The sequence below is a fragment of the Tyto alba genome, unplaced genomic scaffold, assembly GCF_018691265.1.
Source record: "Tyto alba isolate M040663 unplaced genomic scaffold, T.alba_DEE_v4.0 Super-Scaffold_18, whole genome shotgun sequence".
Taxonomy (NCBI): Eukaryota; Metazoa; Chordata; class Aves; order Strigiformes; family Tytonidae; genus Tyto; species Tyto alba.
Window position 1 is genome coordinate 35098852 of NW_024881280.1, and position 27920 is coordinate 35126771.

A 27920-nucleotide genomic window follows, 5' to 3' on the forward strand; every position below is an offset into this window, starting at 1 on the left:
ATGCGGGGGCTGCGCGGGGCGCGGGCGGCGCTGGCGCTGCTGCTGGCGGCGGCGCTGGCCCCGGGGCCGGCGCGGCCGCACCCGCAGTGCCTGGACTTCAAGCCGCCGTTCCGGCCGCCGCGGGGCCTCGCCTTCTGCCGCCGTTACGCCGATTTCGGCTGCTGCGACCCCCGCCGCGACCGCGCCTTGCTCCAGCGCTTCTACCGCCTCAGCGCCCGCCTCGACGGGCCCACCTACGCCGCCTGCGCCGGGCACCTGCAGGACCTGCTCTGCCAGGTGAGGCCGCCCGGCCCGCCTGCCCCGGGGGGGCCCGGGGGCTTCTGCTGCGCGGAGGGGCTTCAGCCACGCAGGGGGCTTTGGCTGCACAAGGTGCCACAGCCGCGCAGGGGGCTTTGGCTGCACAAGGCGCCACAGCCACGCAGGGGGCTTTGGCCACGCAGGGGGCTTCCACTGCCCAGGGGGCATCTACAGCACCGGGGGACTCAGCCGCGCAGGGGGCTTCCACTGAAAAGAAGGCGCCAGCCACAGAAGGGGCTTTGGCTGCACAAGGTGCCTCAGCTGTGCAGGAGGCTTTGGCCGTGCAGGGGGCTTCCACTGCAGTGGGGGGCATCAGCCGCGCAGAGGGCATCAGTGGTGCAGGGGGCATCAGTCGCAGGGGGGGCTCCCACTGCACAGAAGGCGTCAGCCACAGAAGGGGCTTTGGCTGCACAGGATGCCACAGCCGTGCAGGGGGCTTTGGCCGTGCAGGGGGCTTCTGCTGTACAGCAGGCATCAGCCACACAGGGGGATTTAGCCCTTGCACGGTGCTGCAGGCTTGTCACAGTGCTTTGGCCCAGGTGTGGGTACATTTGCACACACAGGGCTGTATCAAGCCCAGGTATGGATGCCACAGTCCACGTGTGGGTGCATTGGTGCAGGCACGCGTAGTTTGGACCTCACAGAGGTGTATGAGGCATGTCATGGGCACATCAGCCCAGGAATGACTGCATCCACCTGTGCAGGGCTGTATCAGCACAGGCACTCGGGCTTTGGAGAACCCCAGGGTGTGTGAGCCATGGGGTTTGTGCCCAGCTCAGATAGGGGTACACGGACCACCCCACAGGTGCATCAGCCATGGCATTAGTGCCCGGGCACAGGCATGGGTGCAGTGGCCCACATATGGGTGCATCAGAGATGAGTGCAGAAGCCTAGGCATGTGCTCCCAGGCACTGTGAGGGGCAATAGTCCATCATCAGGTGTTCCTGCGGAATTTTTGTCCTTTGGCAGGTGTCTGTAAGAGTAATAGGGATGTTGCTCTGCTTTAATTTATGAGCAGCAGTGCTCTGAGATGGGTATGTGGGCAGTTAAAATTTGCAGACTTCCTTCACCCTCCCAGGGTTAGATCACTGGACCTGGTGAAGACACCCAGGAGGGGACCTGCCTGCACAAAATGTGCTCCTTGTTATGCCCAACTCATGGGATCAGCTGTTTTTTTGTACTGGGTTACAGCATCCTGAGATGCTTTTAACATGTGCCAGGTGCTAACAGTCCCAATGATGGGTGCAGAGTAATGCCTAAGGATGTGGCCTAGAAACCCCTGTGGTGACCATCCTGCACAGGGGGAATTTCCACTCAGGGTTGATGTTCTGTGGCCAGATAGGATAACAGGGTGATCACAGTCTGCGCAGAGCAAAGTGTCTGATCCTATCATCAGTGGTGGCCTCGTATGCATGAAAATGCCCTTGAGACAGAGCAGTGGCAGCTCTGTGCTGTGCAAGTGTAAATCTTAAATTAATTCAGACAGTGGAGTCTCATCTGCTGCGCTCAGATGGGATCAAAGTGGCTTTTCAGAAATCATGCTCTTAGCATTTTGCAGGGTACCTCTTGTGTTCCTGGAAGCGTGAGGAGAAAGACAACCCTCTTCCACATCGGCTTCTAGAGATTTGACTTTTATTTCATCTCACATGGTACTGGAAGCAAAAAACCTTTGAATACATTCCTGAAACAAGCGGTATCCAAAAGTCCATTTGCAGATAGGAAAACAGTTAGCTGTTCCCGCTAAGCGCTCTTTCCCCCTCTGGAAGTGATAACCAAGTCTCCTGCATACATCAGAAACCCAACCAATGAAAATTTGTTCAGAAGCAGTGAAATATTTCAATGTGGGAAAAATGACTCACTGAAATGTTCTGATGAGCTCAGTGCATCACCAGCCCAGATGTGGCTACAAACCACCACCTCTGGCCACGCAAGCACGAAATGGAAGTTCAGGCATTGCAAACACTCTAGAACACTCTGCTTCCATTCTTTTATTATACATACAATTTATATCCTAGACTTGAAATAATAAGTGGGTTCCTGTGACATACTTAGCACACTTCTGTCTCCTCCTGCTCACAATTCGTGATTTATCTCAACTATGATCAGGTTATTTTGACAAGTGACTCGGCATGTGCTTGTGGTGAGGATTCCCACCTTCTCTTAAATGGTGATTTGCTATGTGATGCTGTTTCTGTTCCTTGTGGAAGAGCAGCAACATCCTTCAGTACTGCCCTTGATCCCCTAGCCCCAAAATACATTTCCCCCACCTAGAAGTAGGCTGACAGGATGCCTTTGGCCGTGGGAAGGAGGAGGGCTGTGGTGGGACATGATCCTGCCTGCTCCACAGCTTCAACACCCAGGGGTAATTTAATGGTGCCCAGCTCAGATAGGGGTACACGGACCACCAGGGGTAATTTAATGGGGGCAGCAGGCCTCAGGGGACATGTGTGGATGTGGATTATTTTGTGGTGGGATACAGGACTCCAAACTGCAGGAGAACAGATGCCTCGTTCTGCTTCTCAGGGAACATCTTACTTAAAGGCTTGAGTTTCCAGATGGAGGTGGACAGGGAATGGCAGGGATTATGTGAAAGTTAGATGTTTTCCTAAGAAGTCCTGTTGCTTCCTCTGGGCTGATAGCAGCAGTGAATAAGCTATTGTTTGATGTGGGTGTTCATCTAGACTCAGGCTGTTGCAATTACTCAGATAAATAGCTGCCTCTGAGTTCCTGGAACAGATAGGATGGATTTGGCTTACTTGTCTTCGTGTTACTTGTTTTATTTTCTGATGAGTTATTTTAATGGTGTGAGCTTGTTCCAGCCCTACTGAAGTTACTGATCATCTGCCCATTAGTTTCCTTGGTCTTTGGACCACATCTTAGTTTAAAATGAATGAACAGACCATGTCATTTGGAAATGAGAATTTAGATCTATCAGTAATACTGGGCTGTAACCAAGTGTAGAGTTTCTTGGTGTTTTGAGTAAGTGAGTGTGACAAGACGATGTGAAAGGTGAAGGACCACAGCATTGGATTCAGAAGCGGGGAAATTCAGGGTCAGGCCTCAGGCTCCATCTCTTGAGGAATAAAAGTTGGAAAATATTCCACATACGTGTGGAAAATACCTTACCCACATGCTTGGGTACTGTCTTTCTAGTGATAGATCTCTGTACATCATCGCCAGCGTAATGCCACTGTAAATAGCCATATGCCACCAGGAACGCGGTAAGGAGTGAAGAAGTCACCCACAACTGCTATTCCAACACACCTGAGGCTGGGGTGAAGAGCCCGCAGCAGCAAAGACACAGGGATACCATACCTCTGTGCTATTTTTATTTCCGATGCTGAAGCCAGGACATTGCTTTATAATGAAAAAGATCACTGCTTGCTTTGAAAGAGGCTCTGAGAGAACCAGGTACACCCTGGTACTTGGGCGGGGGGGGTGCCTCCTCTCTCTGAATGTGAAACCTCTGCAGGCAGCAACAGACTGAGCTCCCACCCAGTCCTGCCTTCAAATTCTCTGTCTCATTTTAATTTGTTTTCTAAGGCCAAATTTTCAGTCATAACAACTGCATGGGCAAATGTTCAGACTCTTTCTGTCCCTGGCACACCTCGTGTAACTGTGCCATGTGCCGTTACCCAATCTCCCTGTGTAATTTCAGTGTTTTGTGTCATGCACAATCTCCTTTTTACCACATTAATTGCTGCTCATTTGAAGGCATAATAACCTTCATTTTGCAATGAATGGCTTGACGTTCCAGGAGGAAAGCTTATTGTACACTAATGATCTGTTATATGGCCTCTCAGTTTATTATGGTATGTAATGGAAAATAAAATAAAAATTAAATATTGTGTGTACTTATGAGCTAATTTACATACTTCCATATTGGATGTTACATCTTTTCAGCTACTGAATAGTGCTGTAATCTGCAATAAGAAATAGTTCCCTATAGATTTAGAAACAGCTCCCTATATATATATATTTTTTTTTTAAAGTAAGCTGGTTTTGCTCAGAAGAAATGCCATCCAGGAATTAAAAAATACAGAATTTATTCAAGAAGGATAGTTTTCTGTCCTACCTTTCCTGCCTCAGTTATTTGCCCTGTGAAAATAACTGAGCCTCCACTGAGTCATGTTATTTGGAGAGCACTCTTGAGATGCATGTTGGGAAGATGCATTACAACCGGAAAATATTGTGTGTTTATTACAAGGAAAAGCCATTGCAAAGCAGAACTGAGTCACTCTTGTCAGTTTGTAATTTACAGGCAGTTTTGCTGGATTGCAGTGGCTTCCTACATGAGGAAAATGTGCCTGTCGGAGTTCTTGTAGTGGAGCATACAGTGAACTATGTGAACTTGATTCGGTCCTTGGGTAGATTTCTGAGGCTGCACCTTCCATAAATGAGGGTTGTGCTGCATCCACTCCTGGTGGGCCCTGCCTGGATTGGTGCCATTTAGCGCTCGCTGTCTGAAATCCTGTAGCCTGAGCCTCCCCCTGGCACTTGGTCACCAGTGTCATGATCACGAGATACTTTTCACCACTTCTGGTCAGGTATATAAACTGTCTGTAGGCAAAGATCCACCAGCAAAGGCATCTGGACCCGAGCGAGGATGGTGTTTGCAGTGATCTCATCCCAGGGCTGGGTGTGCTGCGTGGTACAAACAACGAGAGTCTTCTCTCCTCCTACAGCTTCTCATTCCGCTCCTTCCAGCCTGTAAATCACATCTGTGTTTGAGGTGCGTGTCTGGATTATCAGACCAAGAGGTATAAAAGCTGCAGGCTTTGGCCCTGCTGACCTTTCCTATTTCTTCCTCAACTTAGAGATGCAAGACCTGAATCTTCTCAGCTAACTCTTTGGTTTTGTTTCTGTGATATGATGAATCTACTCATTATTTCATAGATGAAGTCAGATCATCCAAGATAGAAGTCTCTTTTTCCCCAGTACAGTCTACTAGGGTGATACAGCAAGATGTGTGTCATTGCTGGCTTGCTTGAGTTAGTGCTGTGGTTGGAATAAAGGAATAATAGTGTGAGGAAGTCAGCTTTCACCAAGAAGATTGAAGATTGGTTCTGCGAATGCTGAGTGTCCTGGTTCGGGCTGGAATAGTTTGTTTTGGTAGCTGGAGGAGTGCTGGGGCACACTGAGATCCCAGAGGCTCTCCGGGTTGGAGAGCCCTTGCCTGTGCGCGGGGGCGAGGGGAGCACAGCTGGAGTGCTGGGCCCGGATTGGCTGATATCCCATGTCATGTGATGTTATGCTCACTATATAAAGGCAGGAGTGAGTTGGGAGGGGCTGCTGCTTCTGGGAGTGTGTCTGCGGGGTCTTTGTGTTCAGGATTGCCAGGTGGGTGGTGAGCAACTGTATTGTACATTACCTGTTTATACTGTCATTGTATTATTCTCTCACTGTTATTAAACTGTTTGTATCTCAACCCGCGAGTCTCCCTGTGTTCTCCCCATTCCCAAGTGGGGGGAGGGTGGGTGAGCAGCTGCATGGTATTTAGCTGCTGACCAGGCTCAAACCAAGACACTGAGATAAACCTCCCCTTCTAAGGTCTTTTTCCTCTGTTAATATATCTTCAGAACAAATCACAGCACATATTGTAATTAAGGTGAATTTCCTCAAATTAGTATTGCTGCTCAGCTGTTACAGATCTGGTCCAAGAGGTGGCTTGAGGCTTTTTCTCTCTCCCTCTAGGAATGCTCTCCATATGCAGCTCACCTGTACGATGCCGAGGATCCCTCTACCCCTGTGCGGACAATACCCGGACTTTGCCAAGACTATTGCCTGCAAGTGTGGCAAAAATGCCGCTCCATTTTTCGCTATCTCTCTGCAGACCAAGAGTTAATGGCACTGGAGAACAACATGGCAAAATTCTGCCACTACCTGTCCTTGGAGGACACAGACTACTGCTTCCCACAGCTGCTGGCTAACCAGAACCTTAACCAAAACCTGGGGTTAGTGACTGCGGACGCGGAGGGTTGTCTCCAGCTCTGCCTCGTGGAGGTCGCCAACGGGCTGCGCAATCCCGTAGCGATGGTGCACGCCAACGATGGCACCCACAGGTTCTTCATTGCAGAGCAGGTTGGCCTGGTGTGGACCTACCTCCCCGATCGATCCAGGCTTGAAAAGCCATTTCTGAACATCAGCAAAGCCGTACTTACCTCACCTTGGGAAGGAGACGAGAGAGGTTTTCTAGGTATTGTCTTCCATCCTAAATTCAAATTTAATGGTAAAGTGTATGTCTACTATTCAGTTGAAGTCCGTTATGAAGAGAGAATCCGAATCAGTGAGTTCAGAATTTCTCCTGCTGACATGAATGCTTTGGACCATGGTTCTGAAAGGTACTGTGCACACATTTCTCTGGCAAATGTATTTAAGATCTCAGAGGGCAGCTTGTACATTTTTAAAGGCTATTAATGAATGAGACTTATTTAGCTTAATATTGTTCTTGCATTCCAGTGTGTTAACATGTTAGTTCAAGTCCGTGTCTAGCATATTGAGATAGAGAATACGCATGTCCTCTGAGGATGAACTGCAGGTGCTCAGGGATAAAACAAATTTCTCAGTTCTGGTATGTCGGAAGATTTAACAGAACATTGATTAAACATTATTTACCATTAGTAATTTGGGGTTGGATTTTTTTTTTGGTATTGTAATGATTACCCTTTAAAACAGACTTCTGCAAAGCACGAGTGAAATTCATTCTGAAGCCAAAGGTTTCCAAAATCAATATAAACCAACTCAGTGATAGTGGACCAAAGATGGAATTGGCCCCACACTTCTTTATCTGAATGACAGCTCAACCCTGTGATATTACAAATTTAGTATCAAATTAAGTAAAATGCAAACCACTGTGCTATTACTGAGTGCATTTGATTGGAAATTTCATTTGTTTGAGTCTGATCCTGCAGCTGATCCACATTAATGTGCACAGATAATTAGAGGTTTGTTTGTGGAGCCAGTTATAGATTTATAATCTGGTGCAGAACCAAGTAACAGAACCACTGTTTTAAGAGACCCTTGAATATTACTAATTTTAAGATTTTTGCTTTGTTGCATGGTTTATATTAGGGCTTTCCGAATACTCAGCAGTGGATGATGCTAGCTCAAAAATCCATGTAGCCTAACAATAGAAAGGGGATGCTGGTTTATAAAGCAATGGCAGCAATTCAGTGTAATCAGCCCTGTAGATGACAGGTAAGGAGAATTTAAACATGGACCTCAGGAAAGCGAGTCAGGAGCTTAAATCTGCATATATCAAGGCCCACAAGCTGTCTTGTTTAAAAATCCTCAGGATCTATGTTTGTAACATTTTTTGTGCTTATTTAGCTGATGGTTAGTACAGTGAAAGCTTAAGAAAACAAAATTGTGGTCCTGTTGTGCTTGTGTAGGCACAGGTCCCACTGACTTCATCTTGAGATGCTGCCCAAAAGGCAGGTTTGGCCAACACATGGTGCGCATTGCTTTAGCAGGAAGGCGTATCTCTGTCTGTCTGCGGATTTTTGCTCATTGTGTTTTGTTTTGTTTCCATCTTATTTGAGATGTTGAGGAGGAATCACCTTTAGGTCTGTACAGGATCCTCCCTTGCTCCTGCTGCCGGCTGGAGCCTGTGCTCTCCTGCAGTTACCCTATCTCACAGGTGGTGATGTTCAGCAGCAGGTGACCGTAATTGCATAGTTGGGTTCCCTTCCACTTTTTACAATCTGATCACGATTGTAACCATCAGTACTTTCAGAAGGGAAAAAAACTGGCTAAAAGGGATGTGATATAAGTGATTATTATAATTTGGTTTTGCAGCTCCTAAGAGGCACAGTCAGCATGAAACCTGGACCTTCTTAGAAGCTGGAGTAAACTAAACTTCAGTTATTGTATCTGGAAACCTCCACTGCATGTATATGTGGCTTTACCTTTCTATGAAGTTATAATTCATATATTTCACCCTTTTCTTACTATGAAAGGAATGTCAGGTGCATAAAATAAATAGATAAAAGTAAGAGTTTGGGTTTAAAATTAAGGGAAAGTTTGTTGCTACTGCTTTGAATAACCTTTGTCAAAATGTTAATTTGTTGGTGGGGCTGCTTTTAACCACTCTTTATAAACTCAAAGTCCTATGTATGTAATTATCATATAAGGATTATTCCTCCTTTAAGAATTTAATTATTCCTTAACATTTGAAAAGGTTTGGGTTCACCTTGAAAGTGCCTGTCAGGATTGTGCCAGATGCTGTACAGATGCATAAATGGACTGGAGTCTTTTTTTCTTGCAGTTTACAACCAGATTTAAGCTAAGATGACTTTTCTTTTAAAAAAAAAAAAAAAATTTAACAAGGAGGAAAGAAGAATCAGAGGAAAAGTCTAATTATATTCTAGCGTGTTTTCCCAGATTTTTCTTGTTACACTGTTTGGTGTTTCTGTAATCTGGAAAATATGGTGGAATTATTTAAGGTTAAAAAATCAGCTATGCTCAAGTAAAATTCAGTAACCTGGATATGGAGGAATTTGCATCAAACCTGACCTGTCGCTGTTTCCATGTGTCAGGGGCAACACTGGCATGCCATAGCTCTGCCCTTTGCTTCAGGCTTGTGCAGTAGGTAATGCCTCCTCCCTGTGTTCACTTAGGATAATCCTGGAAATAGAAGAACCCGCTTCCAACCATAATGGAGGAGAGCTGCTCTTTGGAGATGATGGGTATCTGTATATATTTACTGGAGACGGAGGCATGGCTGGGGATCCTTTTGGGACCTTTGGCAACGCCCAGAACAAGTAAGAGCGGACCCATTCCTGGGGCAGCTCCGAGCCCCCCGTGTGCGCCCACGGGGCAGTGGGGTGTGGGGACTCACAGCCCCGGGAAGTCTGTTCGGTGGCCCGAGGCAAATGAAATCGTCTTGATATGGTTGTTTTCTCAGAGATACTGGAAGACTTGTCTTTCCCAAAACAGAAAGAATGAAAACCTAGACTTTACAAAAACTCCATCTCTGATGTTTAACCAAGGTCTAGTTTTATTTCTTTTTTTTTTTTTTTTTCTTTCCTTTCTTCTCCCAATACAGATCAACGCTGCTGGGCAAAGTGCTGCGGATTGATGTGAACAACAATGACCGTGGGCCTTTGTACCGAATCCCTCCTGACAACCCTTTTCTTAACGACCCTAAGGCTCGCCCCGAAATCTATGCATATGGAGTGAGAAATATGTGGCGCTGCTCTTTCGATAGGGGTGAACCTCACACCAAGGAAGGGAAAGGGCGGCTCTTCTGTGGAGACGTGGGGCAGAATAAATATGAAGAAATCGACATCGTTGAGAAAGGGAAAAATTACGGCTGGAGGGCGAGGGAAGGGTTCAGCTGTTACGATAAGAAACTTTGCACCAATTCTTCAATGGGTAAATAGATGTGCTCTGTACATTACCTGCATCTCCCACTGTGCAGTTTTCTGCACCATCACTTTTAATTCCTGCCTTCAAAGCCTGGCTGCCTGGTGGAAAACATACATTTTTGAGATGTAAATCTATACTGTCTCAGTCTAGAAGGGAACTGACTTGGGAGTAAATATTGAAAGTCTAAATTTTACCGTTTTTGAGTAAGGAGGAAAATGGAACATGCTAGCTGTTGTTTTTCTAGGCAATCTGTGGTGTTAGTCAAATTGTTTGGTGATTCTGTGATTTAGGAGGACAATTTCATCTCTTCCACATAAAATAAGCTCTCCTGCAGAAGCAAGAAAGATTTGGAGCAACTGTATTTTTCTCTATAACTCACAAGTACTGTCCTTATTTTAAAAAAAAGAGAATGTATTGTGTAAACTGGTCAAGCAGTATGCACAGTGCCTGCTTTGCAGGCAACTGAATGTACAGTGTATTTTTGTTTCTTTTAGCTATGCCAAAAAGGAGAACCATTTTTATTAATTTATTTTTATTTTTTTATTAACTTTTCCAACCTGGATTCAAGGTATTTGGCTGGCTAAATTCCAGTGCGTGTGTGAAGTCAGAGTGTATTGTGTTGCCAGGTCTGGTGTGGACCACATCTTGTGCTGAAGCATCTCCCCAGAGATCCAGGGGGACCATGGGTTGGCACTGATTTGTACTAGCTAAGTTGCTGATTTTTTTTCCTCTTCTACATGCTATGTGTTGTTTAACTTCCTTCCTTTTTTTAACTTAGCTACAAGTACAGTGGTAGTGATTGTTTTTTATAAAATTTTGGAGAGCGTAGAGCAGATCTTTTGCACTCCCTTTGCTGAAGCAGTTGTCAGAGAGCCCTTTTAGTGCTCTCCTGTGTGACAGTGCCTGCGTGAGCATTCATGACAGACACTTTACTGAGGTCTCCAGGGATTTGGAACAATTTCTGATGCCTTTAGAGACTCTTGTTAGAACAGTGAAATGTCACAGCCCCTTTAAAATGAAAAGTGCAGCTGAGGTGTAGAAAACACCTGTTTTAGATGAAACACCCCTGGTGCAGGTTCCCTACTGGCAGAGCTGCTGGGTTTGCTACTTGAGGCATTTGCTACACAGGCAGGGAGAAAGGCTGTGAGGGTGAGGGGGGGTGGGTACCACAAGGAGATACCTGTGATCCAGATGTTTCAAGAGAAAGGGGATGAAGCATCTAATGGACACCTTCAAAATCAAGGCATCTCCCTCTGTTTTGCCTCTCTTTTTTAACTTACATTCTACGATGACTATGTTAGTACTACATCTTGCCTGTGCCATACCATAAATACTTGATGGCCCTTTCAGGTTAAGCTCCCCTGTCTCAGAGATACAGAAGCTATTCATGCTGACATCTGACATACCTTTTCATCAGTGCCTGCAGTCTGGAGTTACCCATCTCTTTTTCTCCTTTTCACCACTGAAACAAAGCTGCCTTGGACAAACATCTCCTGCATGGATGCAGTGACTCAAAGTAAACTGCAAATCCATGGCAAAAAAAGGACGGTCTGTGTATAAACGGGCCAGAAGTGGCACTAACAGAGCTGGGTTGCAGCGGGAGAAGGGGTCAGGAGAACAGTGAGGTGTCTGGGTGATAGAAAGCATGCAGGCTTATCAGGGATTCAGCTTATATGGCAAGTGAAACACTGCCCAGTCTCACTGAGCTACCTTGTCTGTGGTTAGCACAGCCAGCTAGGCAGGGCTATCAAACGTGGTTCTGAAAAGGTGAATATCAAACTAATGTGACTCCATCAGCACTTCATTTAATGAGAAGATGCTCAAGTGAACCTGATTGTGTCATGCTAGTCTCAGAACTATCTAGATAAACAGATATTCTGCATCATGTGTAAAACAAGGCAAGTCGCAGATCTTTTTTCCCCTACAGATGATGTGCTTCCAATTTATGCATATCCACACAAAATGGGGAAATCTGTTACGGGAGGCTATGTCTATCGGGGTTGCGAGTCTCCAAACTTGAGTGGCCTGTACATATTTGGTGATTTTATGAGTGGGTAAGTAAATATTTCAGATACTCGCTAATCTGTACCCCCCGCCAAAGTCCTCCAGCGATACTACACCTGCCTGCAAGTGCTCGTGCAGTCTGACAACTGAGGTCATGCTGCTGCTTGCTGGTTGCAAGCACTGCGCAAAGCCTGACTGCTCACTACAGAGGGCTCGCGTGGCAGGTTTTATATAACCTTTATACCATGGTGCTGTGCAGGAATGCAGTCTTTGCATTCCAGCAGTCCTCGATGGCTGTTTCACATTGTGCCAGCACAAATAAAGGGGCAATGATATGATGTTCATTTAAAGTCCTGGAAGTGATGTAAAAAAGGATTTGAATACGTCCTAAAAAACCCCAAACCGCTCTGATGCAATGTTTCCAGACACTAAAGATATTGAAAGAAAATACATTTTTGTCCAGCAATGAGTCTGCTGCAAACCTGTGATGAGGCAGGCACGAGATTGCCTTGTTTTCCCCCCACCTCCTCTGCCTTTGCTGTACCTGCATCTCCCAGGCCTGTCTCATGCAGCCCCTGCCCCGGTCCTGGGTGCAGGAGAGGCCACAGAGTTGAAGCCAGGCACTCTGCGTCCCTGCCAGGGTCCCCCCCGAAATAGTCTGATATCCTTAAACCCTCCTCAGTTGTTTTTTCATGTGTTTGTGCTGCCCTTGAGAGACAAGGTGTCATGGGAGTGTATCGTATATTTGTTTTAATATTAGCAATCCTTTGTTTTTCAGAGGAGCTGCAGTTCCTATTGCAGCTAATGCACGTAGGAAGCATTAAACATCCTTGGAGGTGTCCTCCTTAATGTTCATAAATCAACTTCTTGGTTGTGTTGTGGAAGTGTTCTTTTGTCTTGCAGACGCCTGATGTCTTTGAAGGAAGATCGTGCTACCAGAGAGTGGCAGTACAGTGAAATCTGCATGGGGACTGGACAAACATGCATGTTCCCTGGGCTTATCAATAACTATTATCAATACATCATCTCCTTTGCTGAAGATGAAGCAGGTAATCTTTTCACTTTGTCACACTGAATGGCATGCTTGTGGTTTCTCTTCGGAGTAAAACACCAGAGGAGGGGTCAGGGAGGGCTCCTGGGGGGCAGTGGGTGGTGGGGACACAGAACACAAGTCTCTCAGTCTGGAAAATGCCAGTCGGTAAGACTCCCAGCATCTCCCAAATATCAAACCAAAGTGACAATCCTAATTTTGAGGGCATCATGCCACGCAGTGCCTGCAGGAGGAATTGGAGAGGCAGTTCCCTGCAGGACTGAGGCTGGGTGTGCTGCTGCCTGCATGGCTACCCTCTGGAGGGATGGGGAGAAGCGGGGCGGCAAATACAACAAAGAACGGCTTAGAAAAGAAACCTCATTCTTCACGGTGCTACGCTGTGGGGAAAGCAGGCCCTGAGAGGCTGATACCCAAGTGAAAGCAAGTCTATGCTCTTGGCTAGCCGAGGCGGCTCTTGGCATTATTAATGGCTACAGGGAAGCAGATGTAATGAACAGTAATTATGAACCTGCTCACCCTGGCCTGGAATATTTGTACCTCTCGAGATGAAGCAGAATGAAAGCCCTACGTTATGTCTTGAGTAAGGCATCAGCAAAAGGCTGCTTGTAGTCCATATTTTATTAGTGCCAGCTGGGATTTTGCCTTGCGTAGGACTGAAGGATGTAGTCTCAGTGGAGCTTTGCATAGCTGTGTTTTAAGACCAGAGACATTTTTCTTCCTAGGAAGGAGCCACTGCAATTTGAAAAGGAGGAAATAGAGTCCTAGGTGAGAGCTGGTGGTGGCTACCTTTGTTTGTACAAGGTTATGGTTAATTTCCCAGCCCTGTGGTGGGGCAAGGAGAGCGTGCAGCTTGTGACTGAGGGCAGGGAGAGGATGAGCCCCGCAATGTTCAGCCCCATTGCTAAGTAGGCTTGTGTGCAACTTGGCAATGCAGGAGTTTGTGTTCTGTCCCATTGCAGGGAGGTTCTGGCTCATGGTCACAAGCACCTGCTTCCAGAATGTCCCAGTTTTTAAACTTCTGGTTTTCCCAAAGATTATGTCAGGCATGGATATTGCACAAATGCAACATGCGTTGCATATCATATACATGCAGATTTTACTATGTAAATGCGAATCATATATATTAAGTACTAGCTCAAAAGTTTGACTTTGGAATTTTAGCTTTTTTGGAGTTAAAATCCATTTTCTTTAAATAATTAATGTTCATGGAAGGTAGAGCTTTTTTGTAGTGCTGTGGCACAAAGGATATCTTACCTTAAAACCAGAATGATGTAGTATAAATCAGCTTTATGCCAATTCAGAGGGCTGCTGAGAGCAGTATCAAGCCATTAACTGCAGCCCTTGCTCATGGACATGAGGACCAGCATTTCCCTCATCACACGCCTCTGGGCAGAGTCTGTGCAAAGCAGAGTGAGACGCCCTTCTTCTGCCCTGTGCTTTTCACACATACTTTGTGGAAGTCTGAGATGGGTGGAAATTTGGGCTGGAGTCTGTTCTCAGAGGTAGTTACTTGCCTTGTGTTTGCTTTATCATAATGGAAAGAAATCTGTTGATAACAGTGTAGTGAGGTTGCTTTATCTTCAGCGAACAGCCTTCTCTTGCACCTTTTTGGTGTGCTGGGAATCTCAGTTTTTACAAGTTTATCACAGTTTATTTTAACAAGCTTTTCTTCATGGAAGCATTTGCTTTTAGGGGTTGTCACTCTGATGAATGTTAATGCGGCTGGTGCAGTGGATCTTTTTATGTGGTGCGGACAGCTATATTTTTGCCTCACTGCACAGCCAGCACCCCTGTCCCCTGGCAGCTGAACGTGTCAGGGACACCTCAGGCACTGTGCTATGTCTGTGGGGCACAGGTGTGATAGCCTGTGTGCTTCGTGGCCTTGGAATCATATTTCTGCCTGATAATTTCCAGGAAAGAGGGATGGGATGTAAAGCACATGTCACTGCATTGCAAGATGTAATGCCAGATGTTTCCCATACCTGTTTGGATCAAAGCTGCTTCTGGCCTGTAGTTAGAGATCACCAGAAAAATCACAGAATGGTTTGGGTTGGAAGGGACCTTAAAGATCATCTGGTTCCACCCCCCTGCCCCGGGCAGGGCCCCCTTCCCCCAGCCCAGGGGGCTCCCAGCCCCGTCCAACCTGGCCTTGAGCCCTTCCAGGGAGGGGGCAGCCACAGCTGCTCTGGGCACCCGGGGCCAGCGCCTCACCATCCTCTGTTGGGGACCCCCGAGCTGGCCCCAGCACTGCAGGGGGGTCTCCCCAGAGCAGAGGGGGACAATCCCCTCCCTGGCCCTGCTGGCCACACTTCCCTTGGTGCAGCCCAGGACACGGGTGGTTTCTGGGCTGCAAGCGCACGGTGCTGGCTCACAGGCAGTTTTCCATCCACTAATACCCCCAAGTCTGTTTCCACAGGGCTGCTCTCAGTCCATTCTCTGCCCAGCCTGTGTTTGTGGTTGGGATCAACCCAACCCACGTGCAGCACCTTGCACATGGGCTTGTTGAACTTCATGAGGTTTACAAGGGCTCACTTCTCAAGCCTGTCAAGGCCCCTCTGAATGGCATCCCTTCCCCCCAGCGTGAAGAAAAGGGAAAAAAAAGGAAGAAACCAGCCAGGGGTGGCCAGAGGCAGCTGGTTTCTTCACTGGGAGCATCCGGAGGAGCTCAGCCCAGGGCAGCACAGGAGAGCAGGGAGGAGGAGGGAGGCTCAGCAGTCAGCCCACCAACTGCCTTGCACCTTCCTTCGCTCACTCTGACCCCTCTGCTCCTTCCCCTGTTCCCCATGGGGTACCCACAGGATGCCCAAAGAAATCTGCCTTACTCACTAAGCAGGTCTCTGTTGTCTCTTTTCCTGCCCTCCCCTGCCCCCCCCTTTTTTTTTTTTTTGAATACTGCATATTTACTTTTTCTCTCCAATCCTTTTCATTCTGCTGCTCAAGCACTTGAGCTGGCAAAAGAGAAAGGAGAGTGCCAGAGGGATTGCTTATCCTGGCCTCACCTGCACAACTAAGAGAAGGATGGAAATGTAGTTAAGAGAAAATAAGTCAAATAAATGGTGATGGACATTGTTTGGCTGAAGGCTGAGCCCTATCCATGTGACCTGACAGAGCTGTGATGAATCAGATGCCTTTCGTGTGAGATACATCTCACTTTGTGAGTACACTAGAGAAAGCTAAAGCACAACCTTGTTCTTCTGTAATTCACCCCAAAGGAGTGCTTCATCCAAAAGAGCAGGAGGCAATGTGAACATTCTTAATTTTCTTTAAATTCATGTTGACAAAGGGAATTCAATATTTTACTGTTTTGTGTTAGAGAAGGTAAAGGGCACAGATCAGACTGAGATGGCAGCTAAAGTCTGGGCAGCTGAACCTCCAGTGGCAATTTGTCGAAATAATGTTTTATGACAATATGTAAAAGCTCCCATTCACTAACAGTATTTTATGCCACTGAACTGCAGATGAACTCTCACTACAAACCCAAATACAAACCTGCCTTGTTTCCTCCAATAGCCAGATCTCCACATTGGTCCTGGGTTTACTGGTGCTCTTTCACCTGTGAAGCAGGTTTGTGCTGTACAGGACATGGAGAGTTTTCATGGCAGTGTCCATTTGTTTTCCCAGGGGAACTTTACTTCATGTCTACTGGCATACCAAGCGCCACGGCTCCCCATGGAGTGGTGTACAAAGTGGTGGACACCTCTAGGTATGAGATGTTCTTGTTGCAAAGCCCGAGTGTGGTGCAGTGTGTCCAACTGTTGCTGTGATGAGTGATGTTGGCTGACAAACTAGCCCTTCTCCTGTGCTGGGCCTTTCCGTGGAGCTTGAGCAAGGAATGACTGGCGCCACCCGTTGTGGTGCTGCTTTGCTCCTGCAGTCGTGGGAGTCTACACTGCCTGGTGATCACCAGCTTGTTATGGGGCCTGTTGGTGTTACAAGGGTTGGGACATTTGTTCCTGAAAGCTAAAGGAGTATTTTGAAAGGCTTGTCTTTCTCAGGCAAAGTTTCTCTAGATTCCTGCCCCAAAAGAGGCAGTTTTTCTCAAGGTGCTTATTCTCGGTTCCTCTCCATCCCTTGTAGCTGGCGGCATCTCCCATAAAAGCCCCATGCCCAGACAGCTGCAGCCAGAGCTGACCCAGCATGAACTGCAGTGCTTTTTCAGGCAAAACAGAAATTAGTGTCAAAAAGTACATTCTCTTTTGTATTTCAAGGAGGAAAATGGCTTGGACAAGGAAATAAGTCCATTGTTACACCTAGATCCCACATGCATGCTTCTGAGACCAGGCAAGGCAGGGAGTTGCTGTGTTTTATGGGAAGGCTTATAGCTGTTTTTTTCCATCTTCTTGTTTTTTAAATGTTACTATTACTGGCTAAACATCAAACTACATTCAGCCAGACATGCAGAGTGAGACTTCTGTAGCTTTTATTTTTTTAAAAAACAGATTAAATTTACAGCTTTATCTATCTGAGAATTTTGAACCAAACCACTTCTGGTTTTATGTTGGAACCAGACCCCAAAGTTAAACAGCCCCCAGAGCTGCTGTGTGTTTTCCTCTGACTCTCTTCTGTCGGGAGCATTTTCCATTATCTAACACAGTAGAAGAGTTCCTGTAAACTGTGTATTAAGAAACCGGTATTACGCAACCTTTGCAAAAATAAAGCAGAAGTCAAAAGCAAGTCATAAGTTTGAGCTTAAAAAGAAGTTTCTTTCATGTGTAGAATACAGAAAAAACTCACAGGAAAATTCATAAAAGTAGGGAACATCTCTGTGTAGGTAGTTGCAAGAGAAACTCTTTGCCTTCCACAGAAGTGCAAATGCAAACAATCCTAATTACAAAGGAATATAACTTCCAAATGCAAACATCTCACATTTTTGAACCAGTTTGAAAACCTGAAGAAGTCCACAGATTAACAAAGCAGCTGTCATAGGAAAAAGTGATGATGAACTGAATGTACCTTCTCAGAAGTGAGGTATACCTCCATGGCAAACAAATTTGTGTCAAAATAATGTGCCATGCTAAGAGGGAGCCTCTGCATGAGATACTTAGAGCTCTTATTTGAAACTAATGCATTTTTAGCACTACTTTTGTAGTCGTTAGTCTTTTGTTTGGGCTCTATGTATGAATAATAGTGTGTTATTTTGCTTCTCTGAAGGCAGCTTGGAAACTTGCATACACATGACCTTTATGTCAAATGTTCAACATACACGGTCTAGCTTTTGATTTTTATTTTCAGTTTGATTAATCTCTTTCTATAATGCTTGAACCTGCCAGTGTTTTATTTCCTTAATGAATTCAGCAATCACGAGTGAAAACACAGCCAGAGGACTCCACTGCCTTGTGAATACATGGACTTTGATCAACAGAGATATTGTGGTTTGGATCGTTTAAACAGACATTTATTTTTTTTCCAATGAGCATTACATTAATGGAAAAATGGGAAGCAAAGCCTCACGATGCTAGAGGAAAGGAATTAATTGTGCACTGTATGTGTCCCTTTTTTGCAGAAGAGCACCACCAGGAAAATGCCGAGTTGAGCCGTCACCGGTGAAATTAAAAAGCAAGCGCATCCAGTTTGTGCCAAAGGAGAGTAAGTGTCACTGTTGCTGTTTATTATTGGTGCATGTTAGCTAGCAGTAAATACAAACTCCAGGCTCCCACTATCTCTTTATGCCTGGAGACCACCCAGAACTTCAGAGTATCCTCAAAATTAATTCTTACCTGCTGTTTTGGATCAAGAGTTGATTCAAATAAGGCTTAAGGTATTTCCCCTCACCCGGCCATGTGAAATCTTTTCTGTAGTTTCTGCCCCTGTACATTTTCCCTTTTCCATGCTACATCATACCTGTTTCATTACCACCAACTTGGTTTCCCGGTAACTGTTTCTGTACTGAGATCCTATGCTCAATGGTGCTTTTCAGTGATAAGTGATTTTTTTGCAGTGCCTTCAGGTAGTGATGAGCACTTCAAAAGCCGAAGGATATGATGGCTAAACAGTTGGGAAATGGTTCATTGAGCAAGATGTGGGCTGAGTCACTGTTAGTTGTAAGGGAGAAAATATGGGGTGAGAAAACACTCCCAAAAGAATCAGAGTGATCAGCCATTCAGGTGAACTTTTGGCTTATCCAAACCCTCTAGGGCTTTTTGTTTGCTTCATACTGAACGAAGTATTGTACTGCTAAAGCTTGAGTAGTCAACAATGTAGCTGAATCTGCAGCAAGCTAAGTACTATCTATATTAAGTGTAAAAATCTAAATAAACTACTAGGATCTCAAAATAAAATTAGGCAGCATCACCCTTCTTTTTCCCTGTGCATTTTGTTTACACAGGTAAGTACTTAGGGCGGTACTCTAACAACTTTGTCATGAAGTTAGTATTACTGTAAGAAGTCTAATGTCAGAATACTTTAATTTTAATTACATTAATCATGTTTCACTGCATTTGAGTCATTGACAGTTCCTACAGGTTTGACTTCAGGGAGGAATGAGGGCACTCAGCACCTTGCAAGACTGAGTCTTTAAGGTGGAACAAAATCTAAGGCTAATTATTAATTGTTGACATGTCTGAGCATTCAGCACATCTTCAGAAACATTTTAGATTGCAAGCTGTGCATGCAGTTTCCAAACATTAGTAACTTGGTTTGTGTTCAACCAATTTTGTCTCTGCTTCTGTTTATGCATTATAATCTATGCAAGTCCAAAGTTCAGATTTTTAAACTATACGTATAAATAAATCTTTTGGGTTTGTTGACGAGGTAGTTTTCATCATAGATTAAAACCTAGAAACGGTGGGAAAGATTCTGCTAAGTGTCTTAAGAACTAAACTCACTTTTAGGTGAAAACTAAGAAAGTTTTGATTCAGAAGCATGTAAACAAGGATGTGTAGCTGTAAATATTTTGCTGGTTTGGTTAGTGTTTAGTGTGAGTGTAACAATCGCCAAGGCATGCAGCTTTCATTAGTTAGATGAGTGCATTCGTTGGAAGTGTATTTAATAAATAGCTTGATGAAGAGTAATATATGATAGCAACTTGATTCAGTGAGGTGAAAAGCACTCCCAGGTGACCATTAGCTTTCATGCAGTCCTTTGTATCATTATACGAGTATACTTTGCCAGATGAGGCTCCAGCAACTGAGGTGTGCACAGATAAGGCTTTCATATCTATTTTTTGTCTTCAGAACTTCAGCTTCCAAAGAAGGGAAACATTTTCATGCCACAAATACAATTCCTCTCCAAAGAGTGTTATTTGGAAAAACTGGACCATTGCAAGGGTTTGTCTTTTGGGGACAATAGATATCAAGCACAAAAAAGACAGTTATATTTTCCTCATCTCTCTACTACCAAGCAAATGATGAATGAGAATGGACAAATCTAGGATATAATTTAAAAAGTTGTGATGTCTTTGCATATGCCTGTGACACTGTCCCAGCTCAGCTGATTGTTATTCTGAGCAATTCTGAATTGCTTCCTTCTGACAAGCTAAAACTTATTTTTAAGCTAAAAATAGACCACATGTGAATAAGCAAGTCCAGTAACGCCTGGAAACTGTGACAGGAAAGAATTTTCAGCTCTTCAGAGCTCAAGACTCTTTTATTTTTTTCATAAGGAAGAAAAAACACAACCCCAAATCCTGTTTTATGTGTTGTCCTGGCAACTTCATTCCTTTTGCACATTCCAGTTGCCAGAGAGAATTGATTTTGAATGTTCCTGATTTCAGCTCCTCTGAATAAAGCATCTGGCCCAGTGGGGAGGCCGGCACTCTTGGTCTGGTAACGATCCAGTCATTAGTAATGAAGAGAAGAGCAGAAATAGTGCCTGTCTTTAAAATGCTTTCAGCAGGGGAGAAGGGTACTGTGGGGAACTCCTGACCATGAAACTGCAGCTCCCGCCCTTTAATGGCCAGGCTGAAGCTTTGCCAATAAACAGCTTGGAGTTTCCTTCTTGGGAGAGGCTCGCTTGTTGGCATTAAGCCCTGCAGTTGTCTCTGCTAACTAAAAGCAGCCGACATTTTTCACCGAGGAAGTATTGGCTCACCGGGAGCGTTGATGCTCCTCAACAGGATCAAGTAAGCAAATTCCAAGAAACAAGTTAAATAAGTGAAAAATCGACGCTGGTTTCATATCGTTGTCTTTAAGTATTGTCCACAGAGTGGCAGACTCATGGTTTCACGTTTTTTTTTCCTGAACAGAGCTTATTGTGAAAGCACCAAAGTCGCGTCCCCGGCTGAAGGCCACAACCCAGGCCCCCTGGGGAGGCAGAGCAGACCCCCACACGCCGGCTGTGAACTGGGTGGGCCAAGCCTCACTGCCACTGGGGAACCGAAGCCGTACACCCACCACCCCCACGCCAGGCGGCAGGACCCCCAAGCCCAGGAAGGGAGGACAGAGGAGGGGACAGCGCAGGAAGAAGAAACCTCCCGGCCGGGCCCCGCCACTGCAAAATGGCGCTGTGAGGCTGGTGGAGCAGCAGGGCCGCGGCCAGAGCTGGGGCCGGGTGGAGGTTTACATCGATGGCGAGTGGGGCACGGTGTGCGACGATGGCTGGAGCTTGCCCGCTGCTGCCGTGGTGTGCCGCCAGCTGGGCTTCCCCTACGTGGTGCGGGCCAGCAAGAAGGCAGAATTTGGGGAAGGGACCTCCCTTCGCATTCTCCTGGATGACGTCCAGTGCTCCGGGCAGGAGAAGACGCTGCTGGAGTGCGCCCACGCTGATGTCGGCACACACAACTGTTCCCACGAGGAGGACGCCGGCGCGGTGTGCAGCCGGGAGGAGGTGGCAGACTGGTGACAGAGGAGCTGGGGAAGGTGCTGAGGGACTCGGAGCACGTCCCTTTCTTGTCCAACCTTCTGAACCAACACCGGTATTGAGGAGGGTGTGCTTTGCCTTGAGGATGCTGCATCTGTTCAAAGTAACCTGCGGTTTTCTTCATCCCCATGCGTCTGCCTTGGCGGGAAAGAAAAAGTAAAATGGAGCAGTGCCTTGAGTATGTCATGAGCAGGGACTGCATTTGTATAGGGTTTTTTAATAGGAAAACCCCAAACATCAGCCATTATAGATTAGAAGAGAGATACATCCTGTTGCCATTTCCCCTTTTGAAATACAGCATTCCTCAGCTGTGCTTCACAATGTTTTGCGGAAAAATAAATTCCCAAATAACCATCTTTTGCTCTTATGGAAGTGTTTGCATTGTTTGTCTTGCTTTGCCACCTGCAGCTCTGAGTGGTGGCTTCTAAGCATGTGTAAATCTGTGCCTTCCTTTGCAGAATACAAAAGTAGAATTTTTTTTTTAACTTCCCATGCACTAGTTTAAAGCAAAAGTATTCTTCTGTAATGTTTTTTTATTGGTATAAGTCTGTTGGTTATCAAAGATAACTGTGTATAAGCAAAATCAGATAAATTAGAAAAAGTTAGAGCATACTGTCTGGGAAGTATTTCTGCAGTTTATACTAGCCTACATAACAAGAAATTCTGGCCTTTTTTATATGAACCAGATCCTTATCCAGTTTAACCCTGAAGATACTTTGTACTTGTTTCTCCACTTTCCCAAACATTGTGAAGCCACATGTTTTTGTGTTCAGTTTTCACAGGTGTAAATGACTAGACAAGAAGTAATTGTACCGGGGTAATAATCCTGTAATATTTACCCCTTTTTAAAGGATATTAAAAAAAAACCCCAAACTCATTTTGTCTGAAATCTGGTTTTCACCTGAGTGGTGATTGGAGACACATGTTCTCCTCATGTGGTCTCTTTGCATTTGATTGCATTTTGCCTGGTTATTTTTTTCCCCAGTGTAATCAGAATAGGTTTTATCTTGCTGCTCAGTCAAGAACATGAGTGAGACAAAATGAAACAAATGTAAAATGACTAGTGCATCCAGAAAAGTTCACAAGCAAAACCTTGTATCTAAAGCTCTTACTGTGGATATTTAATTCCCCAATTTCAAGTTGACAGAGTTCTCTTAATCCTAAAACATTCATGTATATAGTAAATGAATTTATTTTAAATATTTTTCCTAAACTTTCTGCTATACCCATTAAATACTTTTTGATATTAGAGAACACCTTCACTATGCAAAAACAGAGAATCAGACAAATAGCACTGTTTCCCTGCTTCCTATGAAGTATAAAGGGGCAAACGGATGTCTAAAGTGCCTTTTGCAAAGTGCTACTCTCATTTCATTAGAAAGCCTACAAATGCCGTCAGGCCTCAGACTGTCATTAGGCTTTTCCCATTGCAGTCAAGGTGCAAACGCATTTGTTTGAAGTGTAGAAATTCACTTCAGGCACATCGAAATGTTTGGGGAACAAGAGAGTCCTTTGTAAATTATTCTGTTAAGAGCTGGCACCTGTTGAGCTGATGGGATTAGAGGGCTGGAAGAAAACAGAAAGTGGAAATCTAATCTTTCTTCTTCCAAATTCCTCTTCCGCTTCTTTTGGCTCCTTAGCCAAATTTCAGCTCTCTCTAGCTGTGAGATTTTAAGGAGAATCTTGGTCATAGTTATGCTTAAAAAATTCTGGGTAGAAAAAAGACCTGTACAACAGAGGTTACTCTAAAGGAATTGAGATGATTCCAGGATGTCTGCCATAGACCAACTGGACGTGAATTTCATTGTCGTTTTCCAGGTACTTAAGTATGCTTTTCTAATTTAACTAGTAGTTACCCTACAGCTGCTTTAGCCCATTTGAACCTCCTGAGCATAAGCAGAGGTTACCTACATCTTGGATATTGCTGGTGGTGACTGCCACCAGCCTCTGGCTGGCCATTCCTCAGTGGCAGGCAGGCGCTGGTGGCATACGGAAGCCAGCCCACAAGAAGCAGCCCTCGGCATGAGCTTGGCTGATGGCAAACACAGAGCCGTACACCCCCAGTGTTTGCTGCTGGCATTATGTGGGTGCTGCCAGCTTCACAGGGGAAACAGTTATCAGCAGATATGACTTTCAAATAAGTGGTTTTTTCTCCCCGTATCCTTTCTCCCAACCTACACTAAGTGGGGAAAACATTCAAGTAGGTGTGTGCCAGCTCAGTACGCATGGATGTGTGTATGTGCCTGCCAGCTCATTATGCTGTTAGGATGCTGGGAAGATATTTCTGACCATCGTGCTCCCTTCCAAGCTTAAAACATATCTGTTCTAAATCCTGGTATTTGTCAGTCTAGTTCCATGGTATTTAAATAATGAGTCTGTACTATTCAAAGCACAGAAGTACATGTGCATTTAAATACCTAACATATCATCTGGTGTTTAACAGGATTCTTATTGATATCTTTTTTCTTCATTTTAAAATGCATTTATATATCAGGATGTCACACAAATTAAGCTTCAGATAAACTAATAAACCCTGCTGCTACATTTGAACATGCCAGTATACTGCCTGGATGCTGATTCAGGATAAAGGTCTTTAAATAGCCCAGAATAATGCTGATTACCACGGTGCAACTGCTCTTATGTATGTGTTATGTGGCAGTCCCAGACTTTTGTCTAGTAGCAGTATGGTTTATTGCCTTCTCTCCTGATTCACCTCTGTGACTGAGATTGGAGCATCTGCATTTTTCCCTCCGTATTTTTCTTGTCCTTATGTTAGCACAGCGTCATCACGTGGAGGACCCAGCATATCGCTAAGGGAAGAGTGTAGACCTAGCTTTGCTACCTCTTTTTCCCTACCTCCAAAGCAGCATAGCTCTGTGCAGAGCTCAGGGGCTTCACTTTTCTTCACTTAGACTGCTTCTGGTACCCAGCAGCCAGCCCAAGGACTGCCAGGCTGTGTCGCAGTCTGTGGTATAGACATTATCCTCAAGCTGAAATTATTTGAACTTACCATGTTCTTTTCAAGGCATCCAATAGCCAAATCCTCCCACAAGTATCTGGGGAAAAACTTTAAAGCTTGCTGCCAAAGCAATGGAGAGATAGTGAAACAGGTGGGGTGTTGCAGTGGAGGTGCTCACTCAAATGCTGGCAAAACCCTTCTGGGTGCTGAGCCCTGGCTGGAGCACGCTGTGAGGACACCCCCTGTGTGGTTCTCTTCTGGGCTCTACCCAACTTTTCTGTGTCAGGTTGCAGGGTATGAATAGCACAAGGCACATATATCACAGTACTAAGCACAGTGGCCTGTAATTAAATAACACTGAAGGCATGACTCAAGTTCAGAAAGCTCAGCGGTGGCACTGTAGGGTCCAACTTCACATGCTGCTGTGGTGTTTCTCCTGCCTTCATCACGCCTACCAGCCTCTCCCCCCACCTCTCACCAGTCATACCTTCGTGTTGGGCCTCGGCATCGCCAGAGAACATCAGCTCACGTACTACTACCCCACAGCCCCAGCACAGCAAAAACCGAGCAGAGCCTGCCTCTTCTTTAACCTGTTAGCATCAACATGGTTGGGGAGGAGTGGGGGGTCGTCTCCAGTGCAAATCTGTCCCACGGTGCATGAGCTCAGCCCAGTGCTGTTTGGTTATATCAACATAGAAATTCAGCAGTGCAGAGGAGAAAACCAGTCACAACATATCAAATCCAAGCCTGCTTTTCCTCTGGGAAAGATGCCAATAGACCTCTTTAAAAGGTCAGCTTGGCACATGAGATGCATTGGTCTCCTTAGATGCTTTCAGACATTTTTCTGTATGAAAAGAGATTTAAGCATCATTTGATATCTAATAACTGCATTCCAAATTTATGTTTTAAGAATTCATAGTTTTTTCTCTGTAAACAAATAAGACCAAAAGCCCATTTGCTGTGTGTCCATACCTTGCTGCCTTGTCCTTACCTGCTGACTTTCCCAAGGTTTACATGTCCAGACTTTACCCTGTAGCACAAGCGCAGCTGTAGAGCTGCCTTGAGCAATGTAGTAGTCAGAAAAGCCATTACGATGGAAATGTCAATCATTCCTTAACAATTATGTGGTAAATAAAGACGTTATTTTTAAGGGACATAAGTCTCTAGCAGTCGTAAACACTGACATCAAGTAGCTTGTTTTTCAGGGGCATTAGCTGTTGGCAATGACTAAACCCTCGGACTGTTTTTGTTATTATTAACCATCTTGCCAATTACTTGCCCATTCCATGCCAGAAAATATTATTGACTGACAAGGATCAGGACCTCAGTATGTGTCTGAACCAGGTGGCAACCAACTCCGGGTGAAAATCACTGCAAAGGCCTGTATTTGGCAGTGTTGGATAAGTAACATCTAAGCCCACTGTAGACTTTGTTTTGCAAAGGTGTGGTTAACTCCTATATCCAGTGTAGTTTAACCTGTGGCAAAATGTCTGGGTTTAGGTCTGCTCATTTATTATGAGCAGTTACTTTTTCTCAGAGTTTTCCTGTCCACATGTACCAGGCATGGACAGGAGACAGCAGTACAGCAGTGCATCTCAAGTTTGAGCGAGGTGGCTCTGATGGCCTTGAAAGGTGCCAAGGTACAAGTGCTGCCCATGAGTGACCTTATTTCCACCCCCCCCTGCAGAACGAAACAGCAAAAGGCTTTATCCTGATTGAGTCAGGATGTCATGCCGGAGAGCCAGAAAAGATTGGAGCGCATTTGGTTGTCAGTACCCGCAAATCAAGGATTTTATTTTTGCCTGGTAAATGAAGGGGCATCAGGAAACATTCCCTGGCACCAGGAGGCAATGAGCTGTGCTGTTAAACGTTCAGAGCAGCCCCCAGCACACCTATGGCCTGTGCTAACCCGCACCCTCAGAGATCACCCTGGGCTAGGTCAGGAGTCAGGATCAGTTGGCCTGACAATCAAGAAATGACCCTGGTTAATTTACTGGTGTAGATGAAGCCTTTGTGAAATCTAAACCCAAGGTGGCTGTTTTTTCTAAGGGACTGAGCTTCCCATTGCAAGACCACATAGGCCTTTTGATAATTTGTTTTTCTGGATGATACAGAAATAAAAATCTCTTTGGAGCTGACCAAAAGCATAAGGAGACAAAATGATGGCTTCATCTTTTTGCACCTGCTTTTTAACACAGTGAGTATATCACTAGTATTTGGACTGCTCGGTGCTTTTTTCCCCTTTACTTTTACAGTGTACAGTGCATTGTGGTTTTCGGAACATGCCAGATGAGTTGCAAACTGCGATGTATTTCATCCCTATGCATGTAGCAATTCTTTAAACCAAGATTGCAGACAATTTGTGCTGTGCCTACCTTTCCAGTATGACATTTAAAGACACCTTAGAAAGAAAAGGAGTTTCTGGAGGAAGCAGCAAGGGCTGTTTTGGGAGCCATGGTCCCAGGGGCTCATGACGTGCACAGGTTGATGGGGAAAGTCCTGAACTGCGAAGGTATTCCAGGGCATCTGCAGTTCTACATAGGCAGGTTGAGAAGATCTTGCATCACCCCAGGTTTTGTTTTGGAAGAGCGGTGGGAGAGGAAGAAAGCTCTCACTTCAGATTTTCATCTGCCTCTACCTGCACGCCATAGCTTGTGACATGACACAACGTGCTGTTGTGCAGTCTCATCTCACACAGATGTCCTCCAGCCCAGCCCAGCCCAACCCAGCCCCAGCCCTCATGCCCCAGCAGCCACCCTGGTCTTCCCCAGCAGGTTTTGTGGCTTGGGACTCTGCGCTCAGGGAGCTGATTTTCCCAGCATTAGACAGAAGGTCAAGTTTTTGTTATTAACTTGATGCTACTTTTCAATTTCCCATTCCTTGCTAATTATGTTAAAATAATGGGTCATTTTCTGTTTCCAAAACCATTATAACTGCCCTTACTAGCTTTGGCTTGTCTGGATTCAATTATTATTTACACTGATATGAATAACAGCAGAGTTGGGCTATTGCTTTACATTTTGTATCTCTCTATATATGTACACATATGCTGAGGAAAGTTATGTACTAACTTTTGAACAGAACGAACATTTTCCTTTAAATTTTATTAGTAACTGGATTTAAAACAGGGTCATGTACTGAATTGTGCTGGTAACACAATTCAACTCCACACTTTGTAGTACTAGTTATAATATTACGATTTGGTTTATGTAAGAAAAATAATCAGATGTTTACATAAAAGTATGTTTGTTTGATTTTTTTTTTTCCTTTGAGCTCCTGTATGAACGAATGTAACCATAAGCACACGGCAGCGAATATCTCCCCATACCTTGCAAATGACGAGTAACAGAGAAGCAATCACTGACTGTTCAAGTGAAGGGAGGTTAAGGTAAATGTCTCTCTTATATTTGGTGAAAAATTCTGTACAGTCTTACTTTAAATAAG

The 27920-nt window shown here is 45.1% G+C and overlaps 1 protein-coding gene across 2 annotated transcripts; it reads left to right on the forward strand.

Annotated features, from left to right (window-relative positions):
• On the forward strand, positions 1 to 27825 carry HHIPL1 (HHIP like 1). Of its 2 annotated transcripts, XR_006165181.1 has the most exons (10): positions 1 to 276; positions 5992 to 6638; positions 8916 to 9059; positions 9344 to 9672; positions 11594 to 11720; positions 12574 to 12719; positions 16343 to 16424; positions 18225 to 18307; positions 20904 to 21695; positions 27750 to 27825. XR_006165181.1 is itself a non-coding variant. In XM_042791226.1 (9 exons), the coding sequence occupies exons 1-9, from the start codon at positions 1 to 3 to the stop codon at positions 21497 to 21499; spliced, it is 2430 nt and encodes an 809-aa protein (XP_042647160.1). In that variant the 3' UTR covers positions 21500 to 27713. The 2 variants fall into 2 exon arrangements, 1 of the variants encoding a protein (XP_042647160.1); XM_042791226.1 differs by lacking the exon at positions 27750 to 27825 and having other exon boundaries at positions 20904 to 27713.
• The last annotated feature ends 95 nt before the right edge of the window (positions 27826 to 27920 follow it).

Excerpts from the sequence above, each read along its gene's own strand:
- HHIPL1 (XM_042791226.1), top strand. The coding sequence starts at position 1 with ATGCGGGGGCTGCGCGGGGCGCGGGCGGCGCTGGCGCTGCTGCTGGCG. Across the intron at positions 6,639-8,915 it reads TTGGACCATGGTTCTGAAAG|GATAATCCTGGAAATAGAAG; the intron begins GTACTGTGCACA and ends GTGTTCACTTAG. Across the intron at positions 9,060-9,343 it reads TTTGGCAACGCCCAGAACAA|ATCAACGCTGCTGGGCAAAG; the intron begins GTAAGAGCGGAC and ends CTCCCAATACAG.